General features: G+C 40.6%; 1 protein-coding gene across 1 annotated transcript in view; it reads right to left on the bottom strand.

Moving 5' to 3' along the window:
- brinp2 (bone morphogenetic protein/retinoic acid inducible neural-specific 2) overlaps positions 1 to 19175 on the bottom strand; it is a 177675-nt gene that overhangs the window by 95243 nt on the left and 63257 nt on the right. Inside the window, exon 2 of the mRNA XM_035635611.2 lies at positions 5010 to 5477. Within this exon, the coding sequence (XP_035491504.2) occupies positions 5010 to 5410 (401 nt within the window). The 5' untranslated portion in view covers positions 5411 to 5477. The remainder of the gene's footprint in view (positions 1 to 5009; positions 5478 to 19175) is intronic.

Raw genomic sequence — 19175 nt, forward strand, 5'->3', positions numbered from 1 at the left:
TTGCTGTCAACAACACAACAAGAGCAGCATTCAAATTCATTTTGCTTTTCAGCAGGATGTCTGACCTTGCAGTAAATTCTGCTTGGAGTGACAACACCACAAAACCACAATCCCTTACAATTGGCAAAAATGTCCCAAAAAAAAGAAGACGTTAGGGAAGGTGAGACAAAAATGTTCTTTGTCCATATTCGTGCCAAAATGTAATAGGTTCTTTCTTTGCCCATGTCCCATCCTTCCAAGTTCCACATAAATTAATTTAGTAATTTCTTTGCGTAATCCTGCTGACAAACCAACCGAACAAACAACAGGGAAAGGGGTGAAAACATAACCTCCTCGGCGGAGGTAGAACGCTTCACCTCCGAACATAATTAAGGCAGTGATTACGTTTGCTGGCACAACCCAATTGGGACAGCAATTTAGTAATATGTAATAACATAATTAGGGGAACAGGTTGCTCCGATTCAACAGGGAGTTGCTCCAGAAAATCCTCCGACCTAAACAACCAGGTTGTGTTTCTGCATTGCCTTCAAGGATATCCAAAAAAACCATCCAAACAACCACAATATCATTACAAAAAATAAATGAAAAAATTCATAGGAGTGTTCAATTTATGCAAATAAAACTGTTGGGTTTTGCTGGGAAAACATAGAGTCAAGAGGAAAAGGTAGCATTTGCCAAACGCCAGGAGTCAGAAAAGTTTGGTTTTCTGTCTGGGAGAAAAGCAGCACCCATCAGGGGGAGTTTGCCATGTTGCTTTCTCATGGTTCACTGAAAGTGTCCCCGCAGCCAAAAGCAGAGAGTCATATGACAATCTGCCCCACTTACGGAAACTTCACATGTCACTTCACACTTCGCTTTCCCTTCATCTGTAAGCGATGCTGTCATTTCCATTCGATTCAAGTTGTGGCGGAGGCAGAGTGAAAGGAAGGGAAGGCAGCAGAGAGGGGAGTAAGAAGGGTGGGGGGACCGGAAACACCGTCATTTTCTATTTGTAAAAGAAAAAAAACACTCCAGATTGAGACTGCGCATAGGTGGACGTGGTCAGCGTAAAGATCGGGTGTTCTATGAACTTGGAACTGTTGGAATTGCTTTTGATGGAGACATTTCTTACCTCCCGCTGTTCATTTGACCAGAGGAGCAGGGGCTGAAGCGGAGAACAGCTGAGAGCACGAGTGACTGTATGACTGCAAATCCAGCCCGTCACATTCAGCTGACTTTTTTATGGATTTTTTAAAAAAAGCCAGCAAGAGAGAGAAAGTGAGCTGGAAAATGAGTTCCTTCGAAATGTTCTGTAAGGAAATGTATCAAAAGTCTTTTCAAACATAGTTACAGTCGACTCCTGTAAGAGGCAAGGGGGGGGGGGGGGAACAACAGATAATTACATATATCATTTTAAGCTAAAAGAATCTACGGTATTTTTTAAGAGCTAATGGATGAGCTTAATATATATTCCGGGATGAAGAAATGGAAATTCAATCTGTGGCCTAATACAGTGTGTATCTATCACATTCGGTATTCAATTTGCAGTAATGATAATGGTCACAGGGGCCAGCAGGGACTCTGGACCCGGTGAAGGACTCCACTGCATCATTTAAGACCACTCAGCCAACAACTCTACACACACACACATACACACACACACACACACACACACACACACACACACACACACACACACATTTTTCATTCATAACTTCATAACTTTATTCATAACTAAATCTTATTTAAATACAATGGTAGATGAGCTCGCTTTTCAAAACTTGGTCTATAACCAAGTGGCAAGCCACTGTGACGCCACCCATTGGTTTGAGATCTCCCATTTTGAAGCCTGCAGTTTAGCGCTATCTTGGTATTTTGAATCCAGTAACCGCCATATTTTGAGGAGTGGGTCAGACTGAGAGCTCGTCAACTACACGTCCACCCACACCTGCAAACTGCACTCATTGGACGGTACTAGCTGTCAATCACGCTGTATCCATGCTCCAATGCATACGGTGCTTTATCATCTATTTGACTCTAAATGAGACCATAATTCACGCAATGAACATTATGAGGTATTGAAGAAGATTTAAAACTAGAGACTCCTCAGGAAAATGTTTACTGACATTAAAAATCAAGTGAGTAGTAGAGTCATTTTTTTATAGACTTCTACAGGAACTGACTCGCAGCCACTGGAGTCGCCCTCTGCTGGTCATCCCAGATAATACTGGTTTTAGTCACTTCAGCATTGGTGTCATTCAGTTTCTGGACCTGGAGGATATGTCCATTTTACACAGTTTGTCTGTAACTCTTGCGCTGCCTCCTCACAAAGCATCTTGTTCTTTCATTATAAATGTATGTATGATGATACATATACAAATTCTAAATCTTTTTTGTGTTAGTTACTTTTTTTCTTTTTTTTCTTCCTTTAATTAAGACCTTTCAGGGTGGACATAGATCTTTTATAAAACAACTTGAAAACACAAGCTTGGACGAACAACTCAAACGGGCAGGATTTCAAAAGTGGTGAAGTGAATACTACTGAGCGAGCTCTGTATGACCACCAACAACTATTAAAGCTGACAGTGATAATGCCAATATGAATCATTTTAGTCATCTTCTGGAGTCTGCTCTATCTGTACCAATTACTTTGCTGAAACTGTTCTCCCTATTCCACTTATCGTATTTAAGTTACTGTATTCAATTATATTCTGCCTAGTTGTACATGTTGAACAGTGTAATGTAATCCAAAGAGGACTGGCCATGATTTCTGTAGTTTCTTTATTATTAATATTCTTTCTGAAGCTCCATGACAAAATAAATGACATCGCCCAGTTTGATGCATTGATCTCTCAGGTTTACCGAAGACATGGAAGCGCTGTGTTCGAGTCGTCCCTTTACATGCTGCAGCTCTGAGGGTGATCAGAGGGTGACTTTATTAAATTTGAAAAAGAAAAAAAAATCTCTGTTTTATGAGTTTGGAGTTATGAGCTGTCAAAATGGACATAATCCTATCACGTCTTTAAATTGCACCGTCATAGAAAGTTGAGAGCTGACTGGACGGACAGTCATGTTCCTATGACTATAATGAATATCTGCTATATATCATTTATACTACACCTTGTAATTACTGCTTCTTGAACTAGTTTAGACCTGCATTACTTTTTTTCCTGCCGAGCCCTGATTCTGCACAAAAAGAATGAGCCGAAAAGACTAACAATCAAGGGATTGAAGTAAAAATGTGTCAGAATCACAATGTACAACCGACACATCTGTTCCGTTTCTGTCACTCAAAATTAACAACAGCTCTCTTATGTATTCTCTAATACAGATTACATGGAGGGGAAGTTTGGCTTTGATCTGCCAAACACAATACATTCAGCATTCACTGAAGCTTGAGTCCTCCTGCAGCCACAGTGTCTTCCCCACTCACTCCCCCTTTCACACTTAAAAAAAATCCCCCCAAAAATATGTTTAAAAAAAAAAAAGTTAGCAAGGACCACAGGAATCACAGCTGCATAACAACCCACACCAAAGATGAAGTTACAAAATCTCTCAAAGACAACTCCTTTTCAGCTAATTAAATCTCCAAACAGGGCAGTTAAAGAAGAGAGGACACACCAAAGGCTCTTAGGATACACTAAATGCAATAAAAAGTTATATTTTATCCTCTAGATATTTTTCATATCTTCTGTAATGAGCGAAAAAGAGGATACTGTTGTCACAGTTTTGGCTCCGACAACAGATGAATGACAACACGAGCGACGGAAATTAAATTTCACCCATCCAGCAAATTTCAATAAAAAGAGCTGCTTGACAATAATATGTGTTTTGAGTAGAATTAATACAGAGCAGCTTTTCATTACATTCTCTCGTGTGCATAGCTGCTTCGAATAGTTCGAGAGTAACTGTTGCATTATTCAATGTGGTAAGGTTTTTTTTCTTCATATATTTTGTTTGGTGACACTTTTCTTTAGAACTTGAAGTCTTGATTTGTCTGTCAACATTAAGCAGGAAAATACTGTGTCAACAAAGCCTTTTGATGAAGTAAAAAAACCTCTTTGATTGTATTAAGGTATAAGCACCCCTAACACAGGTAAGTTACATATTTAACATGTATATATATATCATAAAGTATCTCAGCACTGGTACTGAGTTTGAATCCCTGGTCAGCAGTGAGACAGAAGGACCAGGGAGTAGTGAATGAACACTGAACTCGCCCATCTGCTCACTGGGCACTGCAGCATGGTGTTCACTACTCATGGATGGGTTTATTTTGATGTGTGTCAAAAAAGAATAATTGGTATATATAAATAAATAACATGCTTTTTAAATCCCTAAAACTACTCTGATGCTGTAAAATGAAAGGTTGTCTGCAACACATACTTCTTGAGGTACAATAATTACCTTGAATCTTGTTTTGTGAAACAAAAACTGGGATTTCTGAGAGTTGACTCGGAGTAGAACCTCGAAACACTTTTGGAATTGAATTTCGTACCCCCCCAGCACACTTATCATTGTACAAAGTCACTGGGAGCATGTTATGTGACTGGGGTATAATGTAGCTCCAACGGCGGTATAGTTGTTGGACTAATCTAATATTTTGGGCCTATTCAACTTAGTGTTTTACATTTTCAAAACTCACCGCGCACTTGTTGAACTAGTGAGGCAAAGTTCAGTAAACTCAAATTTTTAAGAGAGTAGGCAAACATATCTGTTTGAGTTGAGCCAGCTTGAAATTATCGGTCACATTAACCAAGCACAAACCGTATCACAGTTTTATATATCAAAGAAAAACAGTCAAAAAACAAAAGCATGTGTTTATGCAGCTGATAATAATCATTTCCATGTAATCAACAATACTTGTGGAAATGGAGAAAAAGCTCAGTCATCTTATATTGTGTATTTTGTTGGTTCAACATTATTTCACCAGAACTAAAAAAAATGTGTTGTGTACATTTTCCTTTCTTTGTTTTGAAGCCACAACCTTTGTTTTTAGCGTGCGCACACCTGAAGGTGACCTCTCTCACCTGTAAATCTTGTATCTGGTAGAAAATCCCTGCTGGAACCTCTCTCTGAACTCGGTGTACTCCGGACATCTGTGGAAAGGTCCCTTCTCCGACAGCAGCCAGTCGAGCTGCCCTCCACTCTGCCTCGCGCTGAAGCCCCACAATGACGAGCCGGAGGCGGACGAGGAAGAAGAGGAGGAGGAGGACGATGAAGACGACGAGGACGAGGGAGATGTTAGAGAACTGTGGAGCGCCTTCCCACCGTGTCCCCCGCCGCCCACTTGCTCAGTTCGGACGGGCCACGGCTGCCATAGCAACACCCACGGCAACCATAGGAGCATCAAGGAAGCCGCCGACCATCTAGCAAGGCAGGCGGAGCCATGGGTGCACCTCTCTCTTCTCATTGGCCAAGGAGTTGCCATGGTCCCTGTGGTGATGTGCTAGGGCACCTGGGACCGGCATTTCTTCTGACAGTCACCTCCCACTGGCCTGAAAAATATAAACAGAGAACATTTGGCTTTAATTCCAAGAGAGATGACAAGAAGAGGTTGAAACGCTGACATTTCTTGTAGAGATGACTTTTTTTTTTGGACGGACATTGCAGTGTACACATAGTGATTCCTATGCTCTGAATGTGCACACAAGCAGAAATGTTGTTATAAAAGCATGAACAATAATTAAATGATGAAATCAGAGTGACATTGCTTTTGTTTTCCATCTGATCCCATACAACACACACAATACATTCCACTGATGTGGGCCCTGCATTTGGTTGATATCCTGTGCCCCTTTTCCCCCTTTTACATCTCAGATGTCTCATATCAGGATTCAGTGCCGATGCTGTATAATAGTATCTGTGTTAGCATCTTTGTTAGCCAAGCCTGCGAATCCTCATTTGGCATTACTCCCCACGTTGCTCAGGAGCCCCAAAGGCCACATGGTGTCTGTATGGTGATTTCATGTATTGCAAAAATAAATCTGTTCGGTAACATGTACCATCAATTCACAATAGAAAAGTTAAATTGTTGTTCACTGTGTCAAAATTTATCTTAATATTAAACTGTCATAAATGTGTTGTGTTGAGCTGTCTTGATGTCTACCTGCACTTACTGCCTCTCAGATTGCTCTATCACAGTTAGTGATATCCTACTTTTCCCACAATGCCTCCATAAAAGCTCCACACAATGAGCATGATCTCATGTCTCTTTAGCTGTGACTGGAGTACATGACAGATGTAAAGGTAAGAGCACACGCAGGACACTGCCATGAGCTGTACAGTAAGTCCGTCACACGCTGACGTCTGTCAAGTGGAGCTTCAGTAGTTGCCCAAACATGCGCCTGCATGCAAACTAGTTTTGTCATCGATGTGATCGTTTGTTTTTATGCAAATGAGGGTCAAATGAAACTATGGTCCAGCAGTGATGTGAGACGACAGTCCCCCAGACACAGAATGACTGAGCTGACTGATCATGAACCATTGTTAACATGGTTTCATGTGTGTCACTATTACAAGTTTCTGATCAAGTATTATAATATCATGAAGAATATATTCAGATGCCAGGCTGGAAATCTACTTATGTGGTAATAATATAACAAAAATAAATCAATCAAATACAATCTACATATAGTCAAATAAATTATATATTTTACTTCCAGTATTAAAAAGTAAGTATGCACTTCCTACTTGCTTCCTACACCTTAACGTGGCTATAACCATTATTCCTTCCGCAGGAGTTTATGAAATTATGTGAAAATTAGTTTATGATATTATGTGAAAATAATGTCACCGCGTGAAAGAGGACGCTAATTATGGTGAAGCTGCAGAGAGTGACCCCCTCGACCTGTTGCTCTCCGAGCCTTCACACAGCTGATTGGTTAGCCCACTTCGCAGCTAAAGATATATTCATCAAGTAGCCACAAACATTTTTTTCCAATGAAATATCATGTTGCTATCATATCAAGTGCTGGATATGTAAGTTTGCTAACAAATCCCCCCAAAGCTTTATTTTTATTTCATTTTCACAGCGGATATTTGACTTGTCACAGGAGAAAGTGACACGGAAAAAGTACGAATAATTATATTGTACAATTAATAAAAGTTAAAAAATAACTGTAAGATAGAAAATAGGTGATGATGAATATGTTTATAAATGTATTCATGAATCTGTAAATACATTGACAAAGAGTAATTCATTTTTAAGTGTTAAAGAGAAATAAAAAAAAATTATAAATGGAATATGAATCCAGCAAAACATTGATCAAATAAAAAAGTTGGGCTACAAAATAAAACAGTGCCTAAGTACACAATTTAAAAAAATACAAGAAATAATAATTAATTAATTCATGAAAGTAAATTACTTTTTGAAAATGCAGATTTAAAATAATAATGCCTGGATTCCCCAACATTGTGTATGGCCACCTGTCGTCTCATGAGTCTTATACTGATCTGCAGAGGAAGAACCTTAGATATTTTTCAAGGATCAGGAATATATAAGTAACTGCATGGACTTTCATCTTAGATCTGTATGTAATTCATACACAGCAAATTAAAAGAACTGACCCAGGACTGTAAGATTCACTGTCAGAGCTGTTTTTGTAATAGTTCACCTGAGGTTTTCCTTCATCACACCGTATGTTCCTTTGATGGCTTTGTAAAATGTGGGCATATATTAATAGCCAACAATCAAATTTCACTTTCAATGAAACGCTTTGTTTATTGCCCATCAATCTAGCAAAAGAGCATCTTCATACGCCATAAAGTAAGGCTGCTGACCCGGGGACAAAGACACGCGAAATGTCCTTGTAATGTGGCAAAATTACACAGCTGTCAAAATGGAGGTAGTCACATCTCGGCTGTATAATCTTACAAAGACCAAAAAAGAAACGGGCTTCGGAAAAGTTTCCAAGGTGCTTGGAAGTCACTTGAAAAGAAGCACTGAGTGGAGAACGTGTCTGGATGTCATCGCCTGCCTCCGCACAGTTCAGCGGAGTAAGCAGCACATCGACATCGCATCACGCCACAGCTCAAGTGTGAATCCTCCTCGTCTCACTCTTATGTATCCCGAGCAGGCAAAGCACGCACCCTGCCGTAACAGTCTTTTTAATTTTTTTGTCTGATGTGACACTTTGAAAAATACTTTACAGTGCCCCTACAAAAAAGTAGAGACGTGCTCTTCATTTCCCTGTTAATGACTTGTAGGACTGCTGGGTGGAGTCTTCGGGGGAAAATCTGCATTTCAGAGCGGATATGTAAAGTAGCGGAGAAAGTGCTTTAAGTGGGCTGGGAAGCCGAGTATTCCCTGTTTATCTTACACACAAATTAGGGAATTAATTTCAGGTGGATGGATGCAGGCTCAGACATGAAAAAACAATGCTCAAGTGCGCTGCATTTTTAATTTGCACTCCCTGCACTGGGAGATTGCTGCAGTTTAAAAAGGCAATTAGAAAAGTCATCTGTCAAACGACTGTATTCATGCAACCAAAGGCAGGATTTGTGTGCCGGCGCTGCTGCATGTACTGTCTGGTGAAGCCCCAGAGGTAAAGATGGTGAAAATTAAAAATGTGCCACCTTGTGGATACCAATTTTACCAAATTATCGCCTTGGAGGAGACAAAATAATCTAGACATACATATATATATACATGTATATAACAAAACAATATATATATATATATATATATATATATATATATATATATATTCCAAGCCTACTACATGAAAGTGTTAGGAATGCAAATCATAAAACAAGCAGAAAATTTAACATCTTCAAAAAAAACTAAAAAAGGGGAGAAATTTTAGATTAAGTCATCGTAGCGCTGATAATAAAATGTTTCTTACGATACTGTTACACATTGTTTACAGGTAATATATATAATCTAACTGTTGTACTGGGTTTGGACTTGGAAAAAAGACATGCAGCTAAGTTCAATTGCGACTCTAAATCGACCATAGGTTTGAATGTGAGTGTGAATGGTTGTTTGTCTCAGCCCAGTGATAGACTGGCGACCTGTCCAACGTGAAACCCCGCCCCTTGCCCAATGTCAGCTGGTGATTGGCACCAGCCCTGATGTGACCTTTAAAGGACAGGCGGTATAGCAAACGGATGGATGGATGGATGGATGGATGATCAACCACCCAGACCTCTTCTGAAATTTAGTTTTTTGTGGTAACGTATTGTAACAACCAAGCAAAGTGCCTTTGCTGCTCATAGGCAATTATCATTATTTAGCTAAATGACTTGAAAATGAGAGCAAAGACCCTCAATACATGCTATTTACATCGATGAATACACACACAGATGCTCTATATATGTACACATGCACACATACCCACACACCCCATACATGTTAGGAGTGATATCGATTCAGAGATAATTTCCATCCCAAGGCATTGTGAGATTTGCCTTCCAAATGAAGTTCTGTAACGTCTTAAAACGCCACCTCTCGCAGAAATAAGGAAGCCCCACAGTCGCCAGGCCTCCTCTCCTCCGAGACTCGCGCAGTAATTATAAAATGCATAAAACATGCCGCAAATGCAAGCGAGACAATACAGGAAAAAATTGTGAATTTTTAGCCGTGACATTTAACGTTAGCCTTGCATTATTCACACAGCCTTTGCGTAGTTACCCGTCTCCCTCCCCCTGCTTTTGGGGGTGAAGGAGGTGAGATAAAGTGGCTCAAAACATTTCGAATCCATACTGGAGACGGGGAGGAAGAGGAGGAGGGGAGTCATGGTCCTCCAGGTGGAATGGAAGAAATCGACCACGTGTCAAGCGTAAATAACCTCTCAGAGGCGACAGCGGTGTCAAGGGGGAGCCGCGGCATATGTTTATTGGATTTTTTTCCTCGCATCGCCTTCGCTAGGCGTTGTGAGTGAGGAGCAAGTTGTTTTACTGTGTTTGCACAAAAAGGGGGCAGACAGGTGGGGAATGAGAAACATCAGGAAAACTGAGAGCAGTGACGGAGGACACGAGAGAGGAGAATACAAAGGACAGCCTGACGGGGAGCAAGCAGGGAAAGATGCAGCTCGTTCCCCCGTAGAACTTCCCACCCAGCCGCTGAGGGCCGACCGCTTTGACCTCCTGGCCTGTCTAAGTAAGGTCCAAGCTCAAGTTCCAAAGTCAAATAACAACGAGGGTAAGCTGGTGTCCTATTTATTTCCTCCTTCGATTCTGATAAAAAAAACAATACAGCTCATATTTTTGTTTTCAGCAGTATACAGATCATAAACCTGCACCAGAATTCATCAGCTCAATATCTGTGTGCTGCAATTACTGCAGCTGGAGATCCTCATTGGATCCGTCTCACACACAATATGTGTTTCATGTCCGCTTGTAGCCGCGGATCTGTGCAGATTGTGTGTGTGTGTGTGTGTGTGTGTGTGAGAGAGAGAGAGTGCCGCCTTGCACCTGGCTGGGTCCATGGCAAACATTAGAACAGGTGGAGGTCCATCAGCATTAGGGGGCCAGCTGTACGCTTCAGCACCGGCAGCTCACTACTCAACTCTCAGCGTTTATGCGAGTCAGCAGCAATTGCCAGCCAGATGCACACCTGCTCCTATATCCGAGGTCGGGTTGGGTCTGATTTTGGAGGGGTACGGGGGTGGGGGCGTGGATGGGTGTCAAAGAGAGGAAGCGAGAGGCTCGATGCTAACAGGACAGGATGACAGTCAAAGAGAGAAAAAACGGGTAGGTTGAGAGGGAGAGGCAAAAGAGCGAGGGAGTGAATGACAGAGAGGAGATCGGAGCTACATGTGTATGTGGGTTGGGTTGGGCTAGAGGGAGGAAAATGGAGGTCGGATTTTTCTGCTCGGACCTTTGCTTAAAAGTTTGATTCGTAAAAAATAAGGATTTCCAAGTTGGCTCAATAAAAACTTTACCCTGAAAGTTCGACAAAGTTTTTCAATTTCTATTTACTTTGTGCATATAAAGCACTGTCATGAGAGACAGGGTCATTTTAGGGTATGGGACAAAAAGAAAAGCTGGAGATATGACACAGGTCTACTGAACATATGCTCAAGTCGAGTTCCCTGACAACAGTGAGGTGATGTTGGCGTACTGTTTCCAAACGACACAGATGAATCCCAAATAATCGCAAACAATTTATATGTTTACAATTTGAGCCACCAGTTTCAATAGAATGTAAAAAAAAGAAAGAAAGACAGACTCGTGTTATTCGCGGGACCTCGCCTCGATACAACGCCTCCACACCACGGTCACAACTGTTTTTTAAGCTCTTAATGTCTGACTGCCTTGCCACACCTTGCTGTCTGCTGCAGTGTACAGTATTCCCAGCTTCCACGAATGGCATTGTAGTTATCTTCGCAGCAGGTAATAATTTATATATTTTAATTGTGAAACGCCAGTATGATTTTCAAGAAGCCATCGTCTTAATGAGAAGAAGAATAAACCCAGACTAATGATCTGTTATAACTCTCCTCATAATTAAAATTACTGAAACCTGCAGTAACTCTAACTGTCACTTAGAATTTGACTGTGAATATTCTGAAATTAACTTGTTTGGAAGCCTCACGAAATTTTCATCCAAATCTTCCCACTCACTGAAGGCAAACTTTGCCCAATGCAACCTCTGCAATCTGTCTGCATCAAATTAAGCAAATTCAAATGGTCTGCATCTGATTCCATCTTGATGTTTTGCCTGGGGGAGTTTTCAAAGCTTGTTGTCGAATCCCAAAAAAGGAGAAAAATCTCCTGATTAAAATACAAAAAGGCTGGTTATTATGTAGCTGTCAATATTTTATGAGTCAGAGATGATTCGTAAGCCTGGGCTCCGCCTACGGACATCTGTGTGAGCTGTGGAGAAAAAAAACAATCCATGAAAGGAAGACTGGTTAAGGATTAAGAAATTGTTCTGCAATTATGAAACTGTGGCCGGTTTATTCAGCTGGGGACAAAAAGGGCCAGGGAGGTGCATCTGATTAAAAAGAAGAGAGAAAGGTATAAACATATTTTTAACAGAATTACAGTGCCTAAGGCTGAGTCTTTGAACAAGCAGGTGGTAGGATCTGCAACCCCCCCCCCCCCCGAAACACATGTACAACACACACACACATTCAAGCACAACTGGATTAAGAAGCAGCAGAGCCAGCATAATGTCAGAGTGCAGCATAATGCCGATAATGTTGGAAGACACACTCTGAAGGGCTGTGTTTGGAAACTAGAACCCTTGCAAATTATATGCTGAGCTGGCTGTGTGTGTGTGTGTGTGTGTGGTACATGTTGCATCCATCTGTGTTAGTGAGGGTGTGTGTGTGCGAGTGGCTTATCAGAACATTCTCTGGCCAAACTCCAGCTAGACAAACAAACAGCCATATGGTCAATTAAGGCCCATCAATACCTCCGTTAACATCTTTACCAGCTGATAATTAAGAAAACCACGGCCTGTCAGCAGCACGCGCTCCAGGAAGTCGTTTTAACCCCGCCGCATCAGTGTTATTAAGCCACAAAATGATAGCACCTTGCTCATGTTGTATAATTTAACACGTTACGTCATTGCTGTCTTAAAACAAAGCAGGTTATCGATAAAAACACATCATTACTTTTAATATGTATTAACAGTAGGCCTATTACACATTTTTAAAAGGCTGTAATGTAAATGCCTTTAACGATAACAGCAAGAAAAAAAAGGGTCTGTGTTGTGTCCTACCTAAATACAAAATTTGAGCACCTCTCTTTTCTACAGCACTGCTGTTTCAACAGTATAAAACAAGCATTGGTCACAATTATCTAAATAGTCTGCCTACATAATGAAAATCTATAATTTCCCTTTGTTGGAACTTAACCGATTACCATATTCAATCTCTGATAGACTCCATCTGAACCCCTTGAATCTGAGGAGTACACCACGAAAATGGTACAAACACAGATTAAACCATCCATGGGAATATGAACGTCTCGGAGGCTGGCATGTTACAGTCTCGTCCATTAAGCCTCTGGAACATTGTTGTCAGGTCCTGGAGTAGAGCTTCAATAAATAATGAAAATCTGGTCTGCTGGGAGCTTAGAAATGCAATCATTTGCAAGTTTCTGATTACCTGCCCAAAACTGGTTTTTCGCAGCATTACAGTCCTGCGGATATCTTTTTTTTCCTCTCTTTTTTTAATCACTTCATCTTTTATTACAAAATGCTCTTAATTCTGGCTCAGAGACAAGCAAGATGTCCTTGACTCAAATTCAAAGGAGTCAAGGGTAAGCACTGAAGCATATTGTAAGTAATTTCCGATTCCTAAAACAAATCATTTAGTCTTATTCAGTAGACATAACTCTTCTTTATAAAGCCCCACAATACACGAACCCAACCTCTCGCTTTCCAACTCTGTCACCCATCCGTCATTACCTCCCCCCTCTTTCAGTACAGCATTTTTCTCCCCTCCCTCATTAGCTCCCATCCCTTCTCCTGATAATTACACAAGCTGCTCACTACAGTCACGCAGCCCTATAAAGTCCCTATATGCATACCGCAACATCTCCTTTATTAGCTGCTAGCTGGTTTAATCCTTTCCAAATGGGTCCGCACAGACTCCACCAGGCCTCATCTGATATTCTGCCAGCGACAGCAGAAAGCAAATTCTGGTAATTGAAAGGGCCATGTGGGATGGGGCACTCAAATTACACCATACCGCACAGCAATATACAGTAGGAGTACCCAAGGCTATATGTTTAGAATATATATCAGATTAATTTATGCCAATGTACCAGTGTGCACAAACACAATCTGCTTAGGAAAGTCATGGTAATGATGCTGAGTGGCCACTCAGGGGGGGAAATTTGCCAGGAGGAAAAACCAAATAGGCCTGAGCAAAAGAATGAGAATATAAACTTTGCAATATTTAAAGTTCTGGAAACACAAGCAAAGAATAAATTAAGCCTTGAATTGAATTATTTCGTAGAGTTGCAGTAGCATATTTAAGCTCTTTGCTTTGGTTTCACAGTCCAAAATCTTTGCCTTTGAGTTTAAATGCACTCACGGAGTCACTTTGAGCAAAAGAGCATGTTGTTCTGTAGACACAGCGGGCAGCTTGCCCAAAACCAAATGGCCAACAGACAAAGTTGGCGCCTCGCAAGTGAACATAGTGCAGCATTTAGCAAAGCTAACCCAAAAGCCCTAACCAATAGGGGAGTGAGCTATAGCCAGAAACACATATGTGACATGATTGCTATGATGCTATGTCTGCTAGATGTGTATGTAGCACGGTCAACTTTATAAGGTGTTTTTAAATTTTAGCTTTTTTTAAATTTTGTGAATTTCGACATATAACAACAACTTCATGTTTTCATGACTCATTTAAAGGTTAAGCTAGCAAGGTTTGCCAGCGACCTCATCACCTCTGCTGATACCGGTTCCCTCAACATCCTCATCCTCCTTGGCCTGAGTGCAGCCTCCGATACGGTTTCGAAGGTACTGCACTCAGATGGCTCAAGTCCTACCTGTCCAACAGAACCCACTTAATTTTTGCTCCACAATTTCACCTTTGCTACAGCCACAGTCACACAGGGCGTTCCTCAAGGCTGCGTACCCTGCCCCCTCTTCTTCATCATCTACAGCCCCCCCCCCCCCCCCCCCCCCGGTCAGATACTCCGCCACTTCAACCTCACCTTCAATTGTTACGCAGATCTACCTCAGCACCAAATCCCCCCATAACCCCCCTCTCCCACCTCTGTAATATCGCCAAGATCAGACCCTCACTCAACCCCCCGCCACTGAACGACTCATCCACACCTTCTTTTCCTCCCGTCTCGACTACTGCAACTCAATCCTTTATGGCATCAGCTCCAGCTCAATCAACAGACTCCAACTGGTCCAGAACACACCGCCCGACTCATCAGTCTAGTCCTAAAAGAACTCCACTGGCTTTCTGACTCCCACATTCAATGTCTTGGTCCTCACCTTCAAAGCCCTCCACAATCTTGCTCCCCCATATCTCACTGATCTCCTCTCCACCTACCAACCCCCACGGTCCCTTAGGTCCACCTCTGCCGGTCTCCTCTCCACCCACAAAGCCAACCTCCGTAGTTTTGGGGACAGAGCCTCCCCCAAGAGATCCGCGACTCCAACTCTCTCACCACCTTTCAGTCTCGCCTTCAAAACCATCTCTTCTCCTCTGCCTATCCCTAGCCCCCCCCCCCCCCCCCCCCCCCAATCAACTTTTTCTGTTTGTTTTATTTTATTTTGTAAAGTGCTCTGAGTTTGTGAAAAGCCTGGAGGTTAACTTGAAAACAAAAACTGTACACTGCCTGGGTAACTTCAGCTCCACTGCACAAGCTCATAGGCGAAGAAATAATACAGCAAGAATCAAATGCCATACATGGCAGTATCATAGTTTGTAATTACTGAATAACCCCGAGCTGATGCTAAATATAATCAATGATGCAGTGAGCTCACCAACAATGTTAACAAGCTCTTAGAGGAACCATCCCCGGCCGAGTAAAGTCTTCACATAAATACGAACAAGTTGGCGGATAATTGAGTGAGGATGGGGCTCCTTGTGGGCGATCTTGTCCTCATGAGTCTGGCCACGTAGGGTAATAGGGCAGCCATGCAATTAGTACTGGTCCAAATGGAGCTGTACTGATTATTCCCACTATTACACAGACAAAAGTGCTTTGACCGAAAACACTAACTAGCCACAATGTCATTGTGATAATAGCTGGACTAACACACATTATGCTGGACGAGCTAATTCGTGACACACACCGTTCAGCAGAGCCGGCAAACATATCCATTAATGAGCTTATGGTAGCTTTCGTTGATGCACAGCTGTTTCACTGAATGAATGTACAGATTAATGTTGTACCGAGGAGCCTCTTGGAGAAATATAAATAGACACATTTTAACTAAGCACCAATGCAGTGTGAAATTAGGTTGATAGTCAAGAGGTTAGATTTTCATCCATAGATGCACTTTGCTGATTGATTTTGTGCAATTATTTGCTTTTGTTATTGCACTGGCAATAGATAATGACATATTTCATGTTAGTTTGAGGGTTGATTTGAGGCTGATTGATTTTGGAGGTGCTTCAAATTCCTATTAACCGAGGTCGCCCTTTTGTTGTTTCAGAAGCCACAGTGACTCCAATAACATCTGTAACGCCTCTGATACTGTCGTGACAAGCGGCAGTGGCCGCAGTGGCGACCCCGCAGCATTCATTAATCGGCTGTGTAGTCAGTTCTGCCATCTGTCAATACTGCTAAGTTGACAATAACAACTATTGATGAGTGGAATTAGCAATAGCCAAGGGCAAGCCACTTTTTTAAAGTAAATCCATAGACGGACAAATAGCTGGTCATTTACCACTGGATGAAGGTTGCTAACAGACATCAAAAACCTAAAGACATGGCCAGAGAAGAGTGTGCTGAATAGCCTACTATTCATACAGAGCATCTCATGCTCGGTTACACACATGCACTCATTCCAGACTAGGAAAATAGAATAAAGCTCCTCTGGCAGTCATTTACCCAATAAGTGATGATACTAAAATGCGTTTACAAAGTAGCCTACCTACCAGAGCATATCCAGACAGGCCATATGTGGGCTAATAGGCCAACCAATGGTGTTAGAATGAGTCCAGAGAAATGGTGTTGAAAGGTTTCTCTTGGCAAATTGCTCTGATCTACATAGACAAACCCTAGCATGGAAACACAGGTGGACTAATTCTAATTCCAAATACATACTGAATCGGCGCTCTCTGTCTAATTTTTATGGAACACAATCACATTGGGCTGCTGTGACCAGATGCTGGACACATGCACCCAATATTTGACATGAATAAAGATGAGAGGGTCCATAAGTGTGGGATTTTCACAAGCTTCCATTGAAGGTGCCTTTTTCAGTAAACTGGGGTTCAATTCATTCTATCCATCAGAGGAGAAAAAATGGAATCAAGAAAGATCCATATCATTAGAACTGTAGTATTTTCGGTGGTGTAATGCCAGTACATTTACTAAAGAACTGCACTTAAGTACTGGCTTTGTACTTGACTGCACTGGAGGAAATATTGTATTATTATTATTATTATTATTATTATTATTATTATTATTATTATTATTATTATATTTTACAGTTTTGGATTTAACATACAGAATTAATTAGCAGTTTTAAGTTATTAAAGTAACTCAAGTCAAGCTCAAAACACTAAAATTCAGTTTACATTTGAACTTTTAGCTCATATTTACTTCCAATATAATACGTTTTACTTGTCTATTTGTCAAGCCACCACTGTAAACTAGACTTAATTATCCCAACACCCATTGAATGAGTAACCATGAAATGTTGTTTTTTATTTAATTGTTTGAAAATTAAGCATTTTAAGATGCACATTTGAAAAAAATAAACTGTTATATTACATTCATCCATTGTTATCCATTTCTATTCTGCAGTACATTAGGTACCTATAATGCTCCTTAAGTAATCAGGTTTGGGAAGACGAGCTGTGCTTGGAGCAGAAAACCATATAAATATATCTGTGATGAGCTGACATCAGTTTGATGTCTAACGCCCAAGCTTTGACATTACTTTTACATACATTTACCCCAATATTTAAATATTTGTGAACATTTCTATGTAAATAATTGCAACTGAATATTTTATAAACCTGTAACTATACAATATATATATTTGTTCTATTTTTCTATCATTTAATGAAATTGCAAGATTTCCCTTATTATTATTTTCTATTTTGTTACTCTTCGTCACAGATTTGTGTCCTGACCTTTAAAATGCTTAACTGTGTAACGTGAACCTGTTTTTTGAATTTGCCTCTGGATCAAAAGGTCATTTTGAGCTCATATTTCGTTACATATAATGGATCCATTTTTAAGAGAGAACGACTTTATGGCATTTGGTCACATTTGCGTGTACAAGGGTGATGCCATTCCTTTTAAGGCCATTTCACATGGTAAGTAATGGCCACTTAGAAGTCATTCATCTTCAGTAAGTGGTGAGCAGGCAGGTTGAGAGCCATGGGCCGTCGAGCAGCCATAGAGGCAAGTGAGTTTGTTCTAAAACTGTCATGATTATGCTCATTCAGCCCTCACCAACACAGCTGCTCAGCCATAGTTTAATCATACAGAAGTTTCTTTGCTTGACCTATGAAATGACGGTCAATCACAGAAAAGGTTAATAACATATAATAGCTAAAGTTGTGCTGTCTTTTTATGAAGTTATATAAGCTTAATTGTCCTTAATGTCAAAGAGGTAGAGAGCCCTGCAGAGTGAGCATAATCAGAACTTTACTCACATAAACTTATCAAGATAATTCAAAGGGGCATATATCAGTTTATTCCACTGCTCGTCTTTTCACCTTCCAGATTTGTTATATAATATTACAAGTCCATCAGTCAAAACAACAATTTGTGGTTGTCACAGAGAAGAGTTGTGAGGACACGCACTCAGCCTGGCCTTAACCAAATTCAATTTTAGGTTTAATATAACATCTGGTATGCAAAAACAGCACATATGATACATTCAATGTGGTACATTGAAACAAGTGTTCCTTCAACAGTATTTAATTATTTTTGTAGTTGCATTATAATTAACAATAACCGTTGGACTTCTTTCAGACATAGTTACATCCTAACCTATCAATATTAAGGAGGGATGAAGGACAATTCTACTTTAATCTTTTCCCCTACCTTATGGCAAATAGGTTGTATATAGTTATAACTTTCATAACCTTTAATCATGAGTTTCTAGCACATACTGAGAACTTCCGGTTGTTATCTGATCACATGTACTTTGTCTTATTAAACAGATTTAGTGCTTACTCCAAGATCTCCTGTTGTACTACGCCTTCAATGTTGGCCCTCTATGTTTGAATTCACTTTGGATAAAAGTATACAGGTTTAGAAAAAGTGTTAGCTTATTAACAGTATTTCAGTATTGTCTTTTTCTATGATACGAAAAAAGCTCATCTCAGCTGATTTAAATTATCTTTTCTATGGTAGAAAAAAACCCAGACATTAGACTGTTTCTCAATATGTTCCTTGATGGCTATGCGAGAAAGACACAAATCTGGGGGAAGAACAAGGCAGAAAACAGGGAGTGTGGCCCAAACACACCATGTAGTGTGTCAGCATTGACACTATCTGACTGCTTGCTAACTGATAAGGTTGCATGAACAAAGACCACCTCATTGAATTCTGGTTAGGATTTTTCTGCCGAGAGCAAAACA

Source organism: Scophthalmus maximus, chromosome 5 (assembly GCF_022379125.1).
Source record: "Scophthalmus maximus strain ysfricsl-2021 chromosome 5, ASM2237912v1, whole genome shotgun sequence".
Taxonomy (NCBI): Eukaryota; Metazoa; Chordata; class Actinopteri; order Pleuronectiformes; family Scophthalmidae; genus Scophthalmus; species Scophthalmus maximus.